Source organism: Pan paniscus, chromosome 4 (assembly GCF_029289425.2).
Source record: "Pan paniscus chromosome 4, NHGRI_mPanPan1-v2.0_pri, whole genome shotgun sequence".
Classification (NCBI taxonomy): Eukaryota; Metazoa; Chordata; class Mammalia; order Primates; family Hominidae; genus Pan; species Pan paniscus.
The window spans coordinates 58,112,961-58,132,438 of NC_073253.2; the positions used below are offsets into that span (position 1 = coordinate 58,112,961).

General features: G+C 39.3%; 1 protein-coding gene across 3 annotated transcripts in view; it reads right to left on the bottom strand.

Moving 5' to 3' along the window:
• Positions 1-567: 567 nt before the first annotated feature.
• DDX4 (DEAD-box helicase 4) overlaps positions 568-19,478 on the bottom strand; it is an 87,128-nt gene continuing 68,217 nt past the window's right edge. For all 3 annotated transcript variants that reach the window (XM_003827375.5, XM_003827374.5, XM_055112370.2), the window contains 4 exons: positions 3,944-4,043; positions 2,537-2,807; positions 2,285-2,395; positions 568-1,255 (listed from right to left, as the gene is read on the bottom strand). In XM_003827375.5, the coding sequence (XP_003827423.3) occupies positions 1,178-1,255; positions 2,285-2,395; positions 2,537-2,807; positions 3,944-4,043 (560 nt within the window). In that variant the 3' untranslated portion in view covers positions 568-1,177. The remainder of the gene's footprint in view (positions 1,256-2,284; positions 2,396-2,536; positions 2,808-3,943; positions 4,044-19,478) is intronic.

The window sequence follows — 19,478 nt, forward strand, 5'->3', positions numbered from 1 at the left end:
GTGGAGACGGGCGGATCACGAGGTCAGGAGTTCGAGACCAGGCTGGCCAACATAGTGAAACCCGTCTCTACTAAAAATTAGCTGGGCATTGTGGCGCGTGTCTGTAATCCCAGCTACTCGGGAGAGGCTGAGGCAGGAGAACTGCTTGAACCCGGGAGGCAGAGGTTGCAGTGAGCCAAGATCACGCCATTACACTCCAGCCTTAGCAACAAGAGCAAGACTCCATCTCAAAAAAAAACAGAACTTCATTATTCTAGGCATAGTAAGTTCAAGATATATAATGGAAAATGAAGAAAGACAGAGTTCTTTCATCAATCTTAAAATATGAATCAAAAACTTATGGAAAGAGTAAGCAGCATTGTTTTTTGTTGATAAACGGGTTTGAGTCCTAAGATTGATTTTCATTGCCACATCTGTGCAGTAATGTATATTATACATTAATATTTAATTTATGTAAGACTTTGTTCACTGCACTGGTTACGCAAGACACAAAAAAACAGTTTCAAAAATATAGGAGTTTGGGCTAGGATACGCAACAAAGAAAAATTTAAAGTGCTGATGGAAAACTTAAGGGAAAAGTGTTTCATCCTTTATTTCAAGGAAAGATTGTACATTATAAAAATAAACATTGTTATGCCATTGAGTACAGAGCTCCCATCACAAATATTTAACCATTTTCATCATACATCTGATGATCTAAAAATAAAAATCACTTTGAAAGGCTTAAGTATTCTACTTTTTCTTAAAGATTATCACATTATAGTGACACACTACTGTTTTAAAGACTCAAGTAAAAATGAGACCCAGTAATTTTTAACCAAAAGTGAATCATATCCTATTTGCTTGTTTTATAAGATCAATAAACACTATAGTAAGACTTGGCATTTAAACATTAAACATGTCTAAGCCCCCTAAAGAATATACCAGAAATAAGAAAGACATTTAGAATGCTTTAATATTCCCAGTTAACACCATTTGTATCAGTAACTGCAATGTTGTAAGTTTTAGCATCTCACGTAACTAGTCAGTAAGGATTTTTTTTTTTTTAAGTGTAGGAGTGAGAATACAAGGACAGGAGCTATGAGAATGTTAAGTTTTATACTTCTGTTAAAAACTCAAAAATCAAAACTATTTTCTTCTCTGCATCAAAACCACAGACTTGAAGGATGTTTTGGCTTTAATCCCATGACTCATCATCTACTGGATTGGGAGCTTGTGAAGAAGAAAACCCAGCTGTGTTCAAAGTGCTCTTGCCCTGGTAATTATTTAAAAAAAAAAAAAAGAAACAAACAAACATTTAATTTTATGACAGCTTTAAAGTTACATCACTCAGACTGAGAGCAAGGACTCAAAGTATCTACCATGTCTTCCCCAAATAATCAAAGAACTTTATTCTCACTAAATCTGATTCACCTGAAAAAAGGCTCCTGTCAAATGAGGAAATCTAAATTGCACAAAATGTTTCAAGAAAAATTTTTTAAGTCAATAGTTTTGACAAGTGGGGAAAACTTAATGCACTACACTCAATGAATCAGCATAAATATTTAATTAACATGCTCATTGTTTCTGTATAAAGGCGGTGTTCAGCCTATAAAAACCTGACATACCAGAAAAGACTTGTAGCCTCGTGGCTGGGCGCAGTGGCTCATGCCTGTAATCTAAGCACTTTGGGAGGTTGAAGCAGGTGGATCACTTGAGGCCAGGAGTTTGAGACCAGCCTGGCCAACATGGTGAAACCCTGTCTCTATTAAAAATACAAAAAAAAAAAAAAAAAAAAAAACAACAGCTGAGATGGTGGCACATGCCTGTAATCCCAGATACACCGGAGGCTGAGGCATGAGAATTGTTTGAACCTGGGAGGCGGAGGTTGCAGTGAGCCAAGATCATGCCGCTGCACTCCAGCCTGGACAACAGAGCCAGACACTATCTCAAAAAAAAAAAAAAAAAAGAAAAAGAAAAGACTTGTAACCCCAACAGGTCCTGTATTTTATATTAATTAATGTCAGAATTCAAAAATTAAATAATTCCATCAGAAGTTTAAAAGATTCCAAATTAAAATTTAAAATCTGGGAAAGGAGACTGTTTAGGCATAAATCTCAAAGTTAATTCCTGACCTTTAAAACCAAAAATATGTATATACATAAAATGTTAATGAAATAATAAAGTAGCTACCTTCCAGGCACGAAAACAATGGCTTGATTATTAAATATTATAGTTACTTCACAATATTAAGCACATTAAGAGTAACTAGAAGACAAGTTCTCAAGTTTTCCTTTCTACTAACCTTTCTGGTATCAACTGATGCAAACACGTTTCCTCTTGTACTACCACTGAAGCCAGGAATGTATGTACTAAAGGCAATTTCTTCCAACCATGCAGGAACATCCTGTTGAGCCTTTAAAAAAAATTGACTTCATATGCAACATAAAGTATTAAATATTGGAAAAGTTTACTTGTTATATACATATGCATAAAATGTCTACTTTCAACAACAAAGTAAGAAAACTACCCATTCCATCATAAAAGTTTAACTTACATCTGTCAATACTTTTACTAGAGGCTGTGCTAAATGGTTATCCGATTCAAGATCAAAAAAGGAAATTGCTCTGCCAGTATTCCCACAACGACCAGTACGCCCAATTCGATGAACATATTCATCAATGGTAGAAGGAAGATCAAAATTGATAACATGTTGCACATTTTCAATATCCAGCCCTCTGGCAGCTACTGAAGTAGCAACAAGAACTGGGCACTTTCCAAAGCGAAAATCTCCAAGAGCTTGCTCCCGCTCTCTCTGTTCCCGATCACTTGAAAGAAAAGAAAGCATGTTATTAGAACCACTCTTAAAATCATTGAAGTGAATCATTAAAGTTCAACATACAAATTTCTTTTTAATAATAGTAAGAATAGCAGCATTTGGCTGGGCGCAGTGGCTCACACCTGTAACCCCAGCACTTTGGGAGGCTGAAGCAGGTGGATCACAAGGTGAGGAGATCGAGACCAGTCTGGCCAACATGATGAAACACCATCTCTATTAAAGATACAAAAAATTAGCTGGGCGTGGTGGCATGCACCTGTAATTCCAGCTACTAGGGAGGCTGAAGTAGGAGAATCACTTGAACCGGGGAAGCAGAGGTGAGCTGAGATCGTGCCATTGCACTCCAGCCTGGATGACTGGGCAAGACTTCGTCTCAAAAAAAAAAAAAAAAAAGAATAGCAACATTTAACATTAATGTTCACTTCTTACATACCAGGTACTATACTAATTCCTTCCAAGCTACCATTTTATTTAATCCTCACTATAATACTTTGAGTTGCAAAAATTATCCCCATTTGCAAATAAGGTAAAGTAACAGCTAATATGTAGAGACAGACTACAATCTCAAGTCTGACAAAAATCAAATCCTATTATAATCTCTATGCTTTATAGTCTTGACATAAAATATACAACTACTTGATTAGAATGCTTGCTTAAAAACATATTTTTAAAGTATAATTTCACAACACTATATACTACATGATATTTTAGGATCTACTAATAAAGTGCCCATAAAACTGTATTAATATGACATTTTAAAGCACTCCAATTTTAAAAAGCTCTAAGAAAGATTAGATTTAGCAAAGGAAAATTTGATAAGGGGCCAGAGATCCTTAAGTGAGATCTCTTGAGAAGTTTCCACTCCTTATTTTGAGAGTAAGGCAGACCTTTATCTTACCCACCACAACCACTTAGTTCTAAAAACTAAGAATGAGGATGAAAAATAATAGTTTAGTACTCCTGGGTATTATCCCTTTCCTCATATAAAGGAGAATAACAGTTTAGATCTGAGAGAATTCTGAATCCCAATCCTAGGATTATATCATATTAGTTATATAAACTGATGTTTCTTAAATACCAAATAGAAGTCATTCCCCTAATAGGTAATTATATTCATCTACTCACCCATGAATACTTGTAGTTGATATTTTTTCTTGACAAAGAAAAGTTGCAATAAAATCTGCTTTTTTCTTAGTTTCAACAAAGACCATAGTTCTTTCATCCCCTACAAGACAATGAAATTATTAATATTCAAACTTCAAAATCAGGAAATGAAAAATAAAGCAGGGATAGGAGGCAGTGCTTGAATATGAAACTTTGTCCACCACTGTATTTACTACCAGCACCACAGCCAAGCCTGGTACACAAGAGGGACTCTAATTCCAGAATGGATGTCAAAGACACAGGACTGTTTTCCTAGTTTAGGGATTTAAAAAATTAGCTTGTCTTTCCTCCTCCCAGGCCAACACAAGAAGTAGAACCTTAGGGAAAGGTAAATCGTATCTGCCTGCCAACTCTTAGTAATATAAAATTGTCTCAGTCCTTTCCTCCCCTCCATTTCCCTCGCTCTATAAATGTTTTTTGCTGTCTACCTCTCAAGATAATCCAATCTTTCATTCTCCCATGATTGCCCGAGGTGTTTACAATAGTGGCATCTGACCTGGGGCTGCTTATAATCAGTGTTCCAAACATTATCTCTAATTCAAATCCCTTCATTCCCAAAATATCTTACATATTAAAAAATTAAATGACAACCTTATCCCAGGGTCTTAACTTGTTAAGGAATATTTACTCCTTAAAATATTTAACCGGTAGAAATTCAAGCATGGGCCGGAGATTTTCCCACACGGAATTTCCCTATAAAATGTTGGAAAAGAAAGATAATTTATAGCTTTAAAGCATATAAAAATGTATTACTGTTCATAAGCTCTCTCCCCATTTCTCTGTAAGCTCACTTCATTCATTTATTCAGCAAACATTTAGTGCCTACTAGATGCCTGTCATGTTTCTGTTGGAAATGCGGAAATAAAAGCCCCTGCTTTCACTATGGGGAGGCAAATAAATATTATGCATTTAGTACTAAAAAGGAAAAAATCAGCAAGATAAAGGGTCCAGAGATGATTACTTTAGATACTTTAAGACAGGCTTATTAGACAGGCCTACTTTAGATACCCCAATTAGATGGTATCTTAGTAAAGATACAAAGATAGTGAACTGTGCAGGTATCTAGGAAAAGAGCTTAAGGAAGAGTGAAAGACAAGTCTAAGCCTCTGAGAAATGCATTTTTTTTTTTTGAGACGGAGTCTCGCTCTGTTGCCCAGGCTGGAGTGCAGTGGCACAATCTCGGCTCACTGCAACCTCCGCCTCCCGGGTTCACGCCATTCTCCTGCCTCAGCCTCCCGAGTAGCTGGGACTACAGGCGCCTGCCACCATGCCCAGCTAATTTTTTTTTGTATTTTTAGTAGAGACGGGGTTTCACCATCTTAGCCAGGATGGTCTCAATCTCCTAACCTTGTGATCCGCCTGCCTCGGCCTCCCAAAGTGCTGGGATTACAGGCGTGAGCCACTGCGCCCGGCCCCTACAGAAGTATTAACACATTAAATTATAAAGTCTCTTAAAGGAATTCTATTCAAATTTGTTTATAAAGATGAATAAAAGAGAAATGTTATCAAGGTAAATATTCCTAAAATCTCAGAAAGAAATTGAACTTGTACTTTTGAAAAATATACTTTAAACTATATTAAACTTTTGAAAAAACATATTACAAGATCAGAATCATTTTAAGAATCCAAGTTTACATAATTAAGTGAAATCTTTGGTAAATGAGACTAATACCTTTAGTTAAAAAAAAAACCAAAACATCTTTTCCCTATTATCCCTATTAAGTGTAAAGCTTAACACACTTACTCTACTTGGGTTTGTTTTTCCTAATGTATAGAGGTTTACTAGCCAAATAAGCTAGTATTATTCCTCCATGATGTTTAAGAGTATGAAAACGGAAATCTGTGTTCAACTAAATTTAGTCATTTATTCAACAGTATTTATGTTTTGAAAAATATCATCTTGAAGATAATTTCCAAAATCTTCAGGTAACTGAAAACAGTAGACAATGCTTGTGTATGACATCTCCCAGTTTCCCATCTCCCTGCTCCCAATTTCCTTTATGAAATAGAAGTTACTATGATTAAAAGATATAATTAACATAAGTGGTTGCAACTACACTAGGAATAACAGTGACAGAAATAAAAACTGTAATTGTTTTTGTTTCAAGGAAAAAAAGTAGTTTAGTGGCTTTCAAACATTTTGGTCAGTGTTACCTTTAAACTCATAAAACACTGACAATCCTGGAGTTTTTCTTGTGTGTTTTGATATTTACCATATTAAAAATTAACACCAAGATAATCTTTATTTGAACAATATTTGCATATTAAAATAAATAATTCTTAGTATAATTATGAAAACTATTTTTACCTTGCAGACCCCATTAGGGGATCTTAGAGAACCTGGGGGAGACACATTTTGTCCTAAAATGTCAGTTTGTTCCAGAAAACTGAAAAAGCACAATGAAAGATAAAACTTGGAAACTGAATTTTATCTGCTTTGATTTAAAACACTTGGGTCAAAATAAGCTATAAAAGGTGTTAATATTCTAGCAAAGGTCACTCAGTTTGGATGGAATTACTTTCTTAATTTACTGTTTAATGCTTTCACTTATGAGAGTTTTTTTTCCTCAGAGCCATTACACTGGATAAAAAGTTATTCTTTACCTTCCTTGTAATCAGCCTAGACAGCAGAGATTCTGTTGACTTTATTAGGTCTGTTTAAAAAAAAAAAAAAGACTAAAGAAGGGAAAAAAAGAAGAAAAAAAGACTAAAGAGAAAAGGTTCCCTATTTATGAAAGAGCTGTGGTTATTTACAACCATGTCACTATGTTTACTTCTAAATGTTTTGTCACTTCAATTAAATTGATAACCAAATAGTTTCTCTGATACCCACGAATCCTACACTAATCAAATATTCAACTCTCCTCTGACAACTCCTTTTGTCTTTTTAAGATCAAATTAAAAATTTAGAAGAAATTCACCTAGAAAACTTTTGAGATTTCTCAGAGAGAGCCCCAGGAAAAGCACAAAGGTTTATTATTTCACCTTATAAAGGAAGGGATTCTAGAAATTTTTTTTTAGATGTATTACTATTTAAGAGTTGTATGGTAAGAGTTGTCAAACCAGAAAAGACTACACTTTTCCAAGATTAAAGAGAATAGATAAAATGTTAATACAGGTTGAGCATTCCTAATTTGAAAATCCAAAATCCCAAACTCTTTGAGTACTGACATGATGCTCAAAGGAAATGCTCACTGGAGCATTTCAGAGTTTTGGATTAGGGATGATCAAGTGATAAACGTACTGCAAATATTCCAAAAGTTAATTTAAAAAAATCTGAAACATGGCCGGGCATGGTGGCTCATACCTGTAATTCCAGCACTTTGGGAGGCCAAGGCGGGCGGATCACCTGAGGTCAGGAGTTCTAGACCAGCCTGGCCAATGTGGTGAAACCCCATCTCTACTAAAAATACAAAAATTAGCCAGGCGTGGTGGCAGGCGCCTGAAATCCCAGCTACTGGGGAGGCTGAGGGAGGAGAATTGCTTGAACCCAGGAGATAGAGGCTGCAGTGAGCCAAGATCATGCAGTCACACTCTAGCCTGGGCGACAAGAGCGAAACTCCGTCTCCAAAAAAAGAAAAAATAAATATGAAGCACATCTGGTCTCAAGTATTTTGGATAAGTGATACTCGGCCTCTATTTTTTTTGTGTGTGTGTATGCTTTACGGGAGTCCCTCATGATTTGTAAGTTCTCTCACCATCCAAAGTATATTTTTACCCTCAGGAGAAACACTGCTCAAAATTCTATAAAGTAATTCTATAGAGTTTCCCTATATTTATCAAAGTCCTGAAGGTATGCTGCCTGATCCAACAGTACAGTGTTGCCAATCATAATTTCACTTTTTAAAACGTCTCTAAACTTACCTCTTTCCTAACTTGAATCTAACATCTTCTTCAGTGGTTCTTCACTAGGGATGTACATCAGACTTACACATGGCATTCTGTAAAAATATAAATGTCTGGACCCTATTCTACATCTACAGGTGAACTCAGTTCCCATTTTGTCTTTCATTGTGCTTTTTCAATGTTCTGAAACAAACTGACACTTTATGACAAAGTAAGTCTTTCCCAGAGTCTCCAAGATCCTCTAAAGAGGTCTGAGAGGTAAAAACAATGATGTCATAATTATACTGCTAAATCTATTTACTTTATATTCTTGATATGAAAAATTATATCTGCCCATTTTCATAAATCAGGTTTCTTCTTTGAAAATAAGCTTAATGAGGGGTGGAGCCAAGATGGCCAAATAGGAACAGCTCCGGTCTACAGCTCCCAGCATAAGTGACACAGAAGACGGGTGATTTCTGCATTTCCAACTGAGGTGCCGGGTTCATCTCACTGGGGAGTGTCAGAAACTGGGTGCAGGACAGTTGGTGCAGCACACCGAGCGTGAGCTGAAGCACGGCCAGGCATCGCCTCACCTGGGAAGCGCAAGGGGTCAGGGAATTCCCTTTCCTAGTCAAAGAAAGGGGTGACAGACAGCACCTGGAAAATCAGGTCACTCTCACCCTAATACTGCACTTTTCCAATGGTCTTAGCAAAGGGCACACCAGGAGATTATATCCCACGCATGCCTCAGAGGGTCCTACGCCCATGGAGCCTCGCTCATTGCTAGCACAGCAGTCTGAGATCAAACTGCAAGGCAGCAGCAAGGCTAGGGGAGGGGCACCTGCCATTGCCTAGGCTTGAGTAGGTAAACAAAGCGGCCAGGAAGCTCGAACTGGGTGGAGCCCACCGCATCTCAGGGAGGCCTGCCTACCTCTGTAGACTCCACCTCTGGGGGCAGGGCACAGACAAACAAAAGGCAGCAGAATCCTCTGCAGACTTAAATGTCCCTGTCTGACAGCCTTGAAGAGAGTAGTGGTTCTCCCAGCACGCAGCCGTACATCTGAGAACAGACAGACTGCCTCCTCAAGTGGGTCCCTGACCCCCGAGGAGCCTAACTGGGAGGCACCCCCAGTAGGGGCAGACTGACACCTCACACGGCCAGGTACTCCTCTGAGACAAAACTTCCAGAGGAACGATCAGGTAGCAATATCTGCTGTTCACCAATATCTGCTGTTCTGCAGCCTCCGCTGCTGACACCCAGGAAAACAAGGTCTGGAGTGGACCTCCAGCAAACTCCAACAGACCTGCAGCTGAGGGTCCTGACTGTTAGAAGGAAAACTAACAAACATAAAGGACATCCACACCAAAACCCCATCTGTATGTCACCATCATCAAAGACCAAAGGTAGATAAAACCACAAAGATGGGGAAAAAACAGAGCAGAAATACTGGAAACTCTAAAAATCGAGTGCCACTCCTCGTCCAAAGGAACGCAGCTCCTTACCAGCAATGGAACAAAGCTGAACGGAGAATGACTTTGATGAGTTGAGAGAAGAAGGCATCAGATGATCAAACTACTCCGAGCTAAAGGAGGAAGTTCAAAGCCATGGCAAAGAAGTTAAAAACCTTGAAAAAAAATTAGACAAATGGCTAACTAGAATAACCAATGCAGAGAAGTCCTTAAAGGACCTGATGGAGCTGAAAACCAAGGCACGAGAACTACGGGATGAATGCACAAGCCTCAGTAGCCGATTCAATCAACTGGAAGAAAGGGTATCAGTGATGGAAGGTGAAATGAATGAAATGAAGTGTGAAGAGAAGTTTAGAGAAAAAAGAATAAAAAGAAACGAACAAAGCCTCCAAGAAATACGGGACTATGTGAAAAGACCATATCTACATCTGATTGGTGTACCTGAAAGTGACAGGGAGACTGGAAGAAAGTTGGAAAACACTCTGCAGTATATTATCCAGGAGAACTTCAATCTAGCAAGGCAGGCCAACATTCAGATTCGGGAAATAGAGAACGCCACAAAGATACTCCTCGAGAAGAGCAACTCCAAGACACATAATTGTCAGATTCACCAAGTTGAAATGAAGGAAAAAATGTTAAGGGCAGCCAGAGAGAAAGGTTGGGTTACCCACAAAGGGAAGCCCATCAGACTAACAGCTGATCTCTCGGCAGAAACTCTACAAGCCAGAAGAGAGTGGGGCCCAATATACAACATTCTTAAAGAAAAGAATCTGCAACCCAGAATTTCATATCCAGCCAAACTAAGCTTCACAAGTGAAGGAGAAATAAAATACTTTACAGACAAGCAAATGCTGAGACATTTTGTCACCACCAGGCCTGCCCTAAAAGAGCTCCTGAAGGAAGCACTAAACATGGAAAGGAATAACCGGTACCAGCCACTGCAAAAACATGCCAAATAGTAAAGACCATCAAGGCTAGGAAGAAACTGCATCAACTAATGAGCAAAATAACCAGCCAACATCATAATGACAGGATCAAATTCACATATAATAATATTAACCTTAAATGTAAATGGGCTAAATGCTCCAATTAAAAGACAAAGACTGGCAAACTGGATAGAGTCAAGACCCATCAGTGTGCTGTATTCAGGAGACCCAGCTCATGTGCAGAGACACACATAGGCTCAAAATAAAGGGATGGAGGAAGATCTACCAAGCAAATGGAAAACAAAAAAAGGCAGGGGTTGCAATCCTAGTCTCTGATAAAACAGACTTTAAACCAAAAAAGAACAAAAGAGACAAAGAAGGCCATTACATAATGGTAAAGGGATCAATACAACAAGAAGAGCTAACTATCCTAAATATATATGCACCCAATACAGGAGCACCCAGATTCATAAAGCAAGTCCTTAGAGACCTACAAAGAGACTTAGACTCTCACACAATAATAATGGGACACTTTAACACCCCACTGTCAACATTAGACAGATGGAGACAGAAAGTTAACAAGGATATCCAGGAATTGAACTCAGCTCTGCACCAAGTGGACCTAATAGACATCTATAGAACTCTCCGACCCAAATCAACAGAATATACAGTCTTCTCAGCACCACACCACACTTATTTCAAAATTGATCACATAGTTGAAAGTAAAGCACTCCTCAGCAAATGTAAAAGAACAGAAATTACAACGAACTGTCTCTCAGACCACAGTGCAATCAAACTAGAACTCAGGATTAAGAAACTCACTCAAAACCGCTCAACTACATGGAAACTGAACAACCTGCTCCTGAATGACTACTGGGTACATAACAAAATGAAGGCAGAAATAAAGATGTTCTTTGAAACCAATGAGAACAAAGACACAACATACCAGAATTTCTGGGACACATTCAAAGCAGTGTATAGAGGGAAATTTATAGCACTAAATGACCACAAGAGAAAGCAAGAAAGATCTAAAACTGACACCCTAATATCACAATTAAAAGAACTAGAGAAGCAAGAGCAAACACATTCAAAAGCTAGCAGACGGCAAGAAATAACTAAGATCAGAGCAGAACTGAAGGAAATAAGAGACAAAAAAAACCCTTCAAAAAATCAATGAATGCAAGACCTGGTTTTTTGAAAAGATCAACAAAATTGATAGACTGCTAGCAAGACTAATAAAGAAGAAAAGAGAGAAGAATCAAATAGATGCATAAAAAATGATAAAGGGGATATCATCACCGATCCCACAGAAATACAAACTACCATCAGAGAATACTACAAACACCTCTACGCAAATAAACTAGAAAATCTAGAAGACATGGATAAATTCCTGGACACATACACCCTCCCAAAACTAAATCAGGAAGAAGTTGAATCTCTGAATAGACCAATAACAGGCTCTGAAATTGAGGTAATAATTAATAGCTTACCAACCAAAAAAAGTCCAGGACCAGATGGATTCACAGCCGAATTCTACCAGAAGTACAAGCAGGAACTGGTACCATTCCTTCTGAAACTATTCCAATCAATAGAAAAAGAGGGAATCCTCCCTAACTCATTTTATGAGGCCAGCATCATCCTGATACCAAAGCCTGGCAGAGACACAACAAAAAAAGAGAATTTTAGACCAATATCCTTGATGAACATTGATGCAAAAATCCTCAATAAAATGCTGGCAAACCGAATCCAGCAGCACATCAAAAAGCTTATCCACCATGATCAAGTGCGCTTCATCCCTGGGATGCAAGGCTGGTTCAATGTATGCAAATCAATAAATGTAATCCAGCATATAAACAGAACCAAAGACAAAAACCACATGATCATCTCAACAGATGCAGAAAAGGCCTCTGACAAAATTCAACAACCCTTCATGCTAAAAACTCGATAAATTAGGTATTGATGGGACGTATCTCAAAATAATAAGAGCTATCTATGACAAACCCACAGCCAATATCATACTGAATGGGCAAAAACTGGAAGCATTCCCTTTGAAAACTGGCACAGGACAGGGATGCCCTCTCTCACCACTCCTATTCAACATAGTGTTGGAAGTTCTGGCCAGGGCAATTAGGCAGGAGAAGGAAATAAAGGGTATTCAATTAGGAAAAGAAGAAGTCAAATTGTCCCTGTTTGCAGATGACATGATTGTATATCTAGAACACCCCATTGTCTCTGCCCAAAATCTCAAGCTGATAGGCAACTTCAGCAAAGTCTCAGGATACAAAATCAATGTGCAAAAATCACAAGCATTCTTACACACCAATAACAGACAAACAGAGAGCCAAATCATCAGTGAATGTCCATTCACAATTGCTTCAAAGAGAATAAAATACCTAGGAATCCAACTTACAAGGGATGTGAAGGACCTCTTCAAGGAGAACTACAAACCACTGCTCAACGAAATAAAAGAGGATACAAACAAATGGAAGAACATTCCATGCTCATGGGGAGAAAGAATCAATATCATGAAAATGGCCATACTGCCCAAGGTAATTTATAGATTCAGTGCCATCCCCATCAAGCTACCAATGCCTTTCTTCACAGAATTGGAAAAAACTACTTTAAAGTTCATATGGAACCAAAAAGAGCCCGCATGGCCAAGTCAATCCTAAGCCAAAAGAACAAAGCTGGAGGCATCACACTACCTGACTTCAACCTATACTACAAAGCTACAGTAACCAAAATAGCATGGTGATGCTACCAAAACAGAGATATAGACCAACGGAACAGAACACAGCCCTCAGAAATAATGCCACATATCTACAACCATCTGATCTTTGACAAACCTGACAAAAACAAGAAATGCGGAAAGGATTCCCTATTTAATAAATGGTGCTGGGAAAACTGGCTAGCCATATGTAGAAAGCTGAAACTGGATCCCTTCCTTCCACCTTATACAAAAATTAATTCAAGATGGATTAAAGACTTAAATGTCAGACCTAAAACCATAAAAACCCTAGAAGAAAACCTAGGCAATACCATTCAGGACATAGGCATGGGCAAGGACTTCATGTCTAAAACACCAAAAGCAATGGCAACAAAAGCCAAAACTGACAAATGGGATCTAATTAAACTAAAAAGCTTCTGCATGGCAAAAGAAACTACCATCAGAGTGAACAGGCAACCTAAAGAATGGGAGAAAATGTTTGCCATCTACTCATCTGACAAAGGGCTAATAATATCCAGAATCTACAATGAACTCCAACAAATTTACAAGAAAAAAACAAACAACCCCATCAACAAGTGGGCGAAGGATGTGAACAGACACTTCTCAGAAGAAGACATTTATGCAGCCAACAGACACATGAAAAAATGCTCATCATCACTGGCCATCAGAGAAATGCAAATCAAAACCACAATGAGATACCATCTCACACCAGTTAGAATGGCGATCATTAAAAAGTCAGGAAACAATAGGTGCTGGAGAGGATGTGGAGAAATAGGAACACGTTTACACTGTTGGTGGGAATGTAAACTAGTTCAACCATTGTGGAAGACAGTGTGGAGATTCCTCAAGGATCTATGACTAGAAATACCATTTGACCCAGCCATCCCATTACTGGGTATATGCCCAAAGGATTATAAATCATGCTGCTATAAAGACACATGCACACGTATGTTTATTGTGGCACTATTCACAATAGCAAAGACTTGGAACCAACCCAAATGTCCATCAATGATAGACTGGATTAAGAAAATGTAGCACGGGGAGAGGAGCCAAGATGGCCGAATAGTAACAGCTCCGATCTACAGCTCCCAGCATGAGCGACGCAGAAGATGGGTGATTTCTGCATTTCCATCTGAGGTACCGGGTTCATCTCACTAGGGAGTGCCAGACAGTGGGCGCAGGTCAGTGGGTGCGCGCACCATGCATGAGCCGAAGCAGGGCGAGGCATCGCCTCACTCGGGAAGTGCAAGGGGTCAGGCAGTTCCCTTTCCTAGTCAAAGAAAGTGGTGACAGACGGCACCTGGAAAATCGGGTCCCTCCCACCCGAATACTGCACTTTTCCGACAGGCTTAAAAAATGGTGCAACAGGAGATTATATCCTGCACCTGGCTTGGAGGGTCCTACGCCCACGGAGTCTCCCTGATTGCTAGCACAGCAATCTGAGATCAAACTGCAAGGCAGCAGCGAGGCTGGGGGAGGGGTGCCCGCCATTGCCCAGGCTTGCTTAGGTAAACAAAGCAGCCCAGAAGCTAGAACTGGGTGGAGCCCACCACAGCTCAAGGAGGCCTGCCTGCCTCTGTAGGCTCCACCTCTGGGGGCAGGGCACAGACAAACAAAAAGACAGCAGTAACCTCTGCAGACTTAAATGTCCCTGTCTGATGGCTTTGAAGACAGCAGTGGTTCTCCCAGCACGCAGCTGGAGATCTGAGAACGGGCAGACTGCCTCCTCAAGTGGGTCCCTGACCCCTGACCCTTGAGCAGCCTAACTGGGAGGCACCCCCCAGCAGGGGCAGACTGACACCTCACACGGCCAGGTACTCCAACAGACCTGCAGCTGAGGGTCCTGTCTGTTAGAAGGAAAACTAACAAACAGAAAGGACATCCACACCAAAAACCCATCTGTACATCACCATCATCAAAGACCAAAAGTAGATAAAACCACAAAGATGGGGAAAAAACAGAGCAGAAAAACTGGAAACTCTAAAAAGCAGAGCGCCTCTCCTCCTCCAAAGGAATGCAGTTCCTCACCAGCAACGGAACAAAGCTGGACGGAGAATGACTTTGACAAGCTGAGAGAAGAAGGCTTCAGACGATCAAATTACTCTGAGCTACGGGAGGACATTCAAACCAAAGGCAGGGAAGTTGAAAACTTTGAAAAAAATTTAGAAGAATGTATAACTAGAATAACCAATACAGAGAAGTGCTTAAAGGAGCTGAAAACCAAGGCTCTAGAACTACGTGAAGAATGCAGAAGCCTCAGGAGCTGATGCAATCAACTGGAAGAAAGGGTATCAGTGATGGAAGATGAAATGAATGAAATGAAGCGAGAAGGGAAGTTTAGAGAAAAAAGAATAAAAAGAAATGAGCAAAGCCTCCAAGAAATATGGGACTATGTGAAAAGACCAAATCTATGTCTGACTGGTGTACCTGAAAGTGACGGGGAGAATGGAACCAAGTTGGAAAACACTCTGCAGGGTATTATCCAGAACTTCCCCAATCTAGCCAGGCAGGCCAACATTCAGATTCAGGAAATACAGAGAACGCCACAAAGATACTCCTTGAGAAGAGCAACACCAAGACACATAATTGTCAGATTCACCAAGTTGAAATGAAGGAAAAAATGTTAAGGGCAGCCAGAGAGAAAGGTTGGGTTACCCACAAAAGAAAGCCCATCAGACTAACAGCAGATCTCTCGGCAGAAACTCTACAAGCCAGAAGAGAGTGGGGGCCAATATACAACATTCTTAAAGAATTTTCAACCCAGAATTTCATATCCAGCCAAACTAAGCTTCACAAGTGAAGGAGAAATAAAATACTTTACAGACAAGCAAATGCTGAGACATTTTGTCACCACCAGGCCTGCCCTAAAAGAGCTCCTGAAGGAAGCAATAAACATGGAAAGGAACAACCAGTACCAGCCGCTGCAAAATAATGCCAAAATGTAAAGACCTTCGAGACTAGGAAGAAACTGCATCAACTAACGAGCAAAATCACCAGCCAACATCATAATGACAGGATCAAATTCACACATAACAATATTAACTTTAAATGTAAATGGACTAAATGTTCCAATTAAAAGACACAGACTGGCAAATTGGATAAAGAGTCAAGACCCATCAGTGTGCTGTATTCAGGAAACCCATCTCACGTGCAGAGACACACATAGGCTCAAAATAAAAGGATGGAGGAAGATCTACCAAGCAAATGGAAAACAAAAAAAGGCAGGGGTTGCAATCCTAGTCTCTGATAAAACAGACTTTAAACCAACAAAGATCAAAAGAGACAAAGAAGGCCATTACATAATGGTAAAGGGATCAATTCAACAAGAAGAGCTAACTATCCTAAATATATGTGCACCCAACACAGGAGCACCCAGATTCATAAAGCAAGTCCTAAGTGACCTACAAAGAGACTTAGACTCCCACACATTAATAATGGGAGACTTTAACACCCCACTGTCAACATTAGACAGATCAACGAGACAGAAAGTCAACAAGGATACCCAGGAATTGAACTCAGCTCTGCACCAAGCAGACCTAATAGACATCTACAGAACTCTCCACCCCAAATCAACAGAATATACATTTTTTTTCAGCACCACACCACACCTATTCCAAAATTGACCACATACTTGGAAGTAAAGCTCTCCTCAGCAAATGTAAAAGAACAGAAATTATAACAAACTATCTCTCAGACCACAGTGCAATCAAACTAGAACTCAGGATTAAGAAACTCACTCAAAACCGCTCAACTACATGGAAACTGAACAACCTGCTCCTGAATGACTACTGGGTACATAACGAAATGAAGGCAGAAATAAAGATGTTCTTTGAAACCAACGAGAACAAAGACACAACATACCAGAATCTCTGGGACACATTCAAAGCAGTGTGTAGAGGGAAATTTATAGCACTAAATGCCCACAAGAGAAAGCAGGAAAGATCCAAAATTGACACCCTAACATCACAATTAAAAGAACTAGAAAAGCAAGAGCAAACACATTCAAAAGCTATCAGAAGGCAAGAAATAACTAAAATCAGAGCAGAACTGAAGGAAATACAGACACAAAAAACCCTTCAAAAAATTAACAAATCCAGGAGCTGGTTTTTTGAAAGGATCAACAAAATTGATAGACTGCTAGCAAGACTAATAAAGAAAAAAAGAGAGAAGAATCAAATAGATGCAATAAAAAATGATAAGGGGGATATCACTATCGATTCCACAGAAATACAAACTATCATCAGAGAATACTACAAACACCTCTACACAAATAAACTAGAAAATCTAGAAGAAACGGATAAATTCCTCGACACATACACTCTCCCAAGACTAAACCAGGAAGAAGTTGAATCTCTGAATAGACCAATAACAGGACCTGAAATTGCGGCAATAATCAATAGCTTACCAACGAAAAAGAGTCCAGGACCAGATGGATTCACAGCCGAATTCTACCAGAGGTACAAGCAGGAACTGGTACCATTCCTTCTGAAACTATTCCAATCAATAGAAAAAGAGGGAATCCTCCCTAACTCATTTTATGAGGCCAGCATCATCCTGATACCAAAGCCTGGCAGAGACACAACAAAAAAAGAGAATTTTAGACCAATATCCTTGATAAACATTGATGCAAAAATCCTCAATAAAATACTGGCAAACCGAATCCAGCAGCACATCAAAAAGCTTATCCACCATGATCAAGTGGGCTTCATCCCTGGAATGCAAGACTGGTTCAATGTATGCAAATCAATAAATGTAATCCAGCATATAATCAGAACCAAAGACAAAAACCACATGATCATCTCAACAGATGCAGAAAAGGCCTTTGACAAAATTCAACAACTCTTCATGCTAAAAACTCTCAATAAATTAGGTATTGATGAGACGTATCTCAAAATAATAAGCGCTATCTATGACAAACCCACAGCCAATATCATACTGAATGGGCAAAAACTGGAAGCATTCCCTTTGAAAACTGGCACAAGACAGGGATGCCCTCTCTCACCACTCCTATTCAACATAGTGTTGGAAGTTCTGGCCAGGGCAATTAGGCAGGAGAAGGAAATAAAGGGTATTCAATTAGGAAAAGAGGAAGTCAAATTGTCCCTGTTTGCAGATGACATGATTGTATATCTAGAAAACCCCATCGTCTCAGCCCAAAATCTCCTTAAGCTGATAGGCAACTTCAGCAAAGTCTCAGGATACAAAATCAATGTACAAAAATCGCAAGCATTCTTATACACCAATAACAGACAAACAGAGAGCCAAATCATCAGTGAATGTCCATTCACAATTGCTTCAAAGAGAATAAAATACCTAGGAATCCAACTTACAAGGGATGTGAAGGACCTCTTCAAGGAGAACTACAAACCACTGCTCAACGAAATAAAAGAGGATACAAACAAATGGAAGAACATTCCATGCTCATGGGTAGGAAGAATCAATATCGTGAAAATGGTCATACTGCCCAAGGTAATTTACAGATTCAATGCCATCCCCATCAAGCTACCAATGACTTTCTTCACAGAATTGGAAAAAACTACTTTAAAGTTCATATGGAACCAAAAAAGAGCCCGCATTGCCAAGTCAATCCTGAGCCAAAAGAACAAAGCTGGAGGCATCACACTACCTGACTTCAAACTATACTACAAGGCTACAGTAACCAAAACAGCATGGTACTGGTACCAAAACAGAGATATAGATCAATGGAACAGAACAGAGCCCTCAGAAATAACGCAGCATATCTACAACTATCTGATCTTTGACAAACCTGAGAAAAACAAGCAATGGGGAAAGGATTCCCTATTTAATAAATGGTGCTGGGAAAACTGGCTAGCCATATGTAGAAAGCTGAAACTGGATCCCTTCTTTACACCTTACACAAAAATCAATTCAAGATGGATTAAAGACTTAAACGTTAGACCAAAAACCATAAAAACCCTAGAAGGAAACCTAGGCATTACCATTCAGGACATAGGCATGGGCAAGGACTTCATGTCTAAAACACCAAAAGCAATGGCAACAAAAGACAAAATTGACAAATGGGATCTAATTAAACTAAAGAGCTTCTGCACAGCAAGAGAAACTACCATCAGAGTGAACAGGCAACCTACAAAACGGGAGAAAATTTTCGCAACCTACTCATCTGACAAAGGGCTAATATCCAGAATCTACAATGAACTCAAACAAATTTACAAGAAAAAAACGAACAACCCCATCAAAAAGTGGGCGAAGGACATGAACAGACACTTCTCAAAAGAAGACATTTATGCAGCCAAAAACCACATGAAAAAATGCTCACCATCACTGGCCATCAGAGAAATGCAAATCAAAACCACAATGAGATACCATTTCACACCAGTTAGTATGGCAATCATTAAAAAGGCAGGAAACAACAGGTGCTGGAGAGGATGTGGAGAAATAGGAACACTTTTACACTGTTGGTGGGACTGTAAACTAGTTCAACCATTGTGAAAGTCAGTGTAGCGATTCCTCAGGGATCAAGAACTAGAAATACCATTTGACCCAGCCATCCCATTACTGGGTA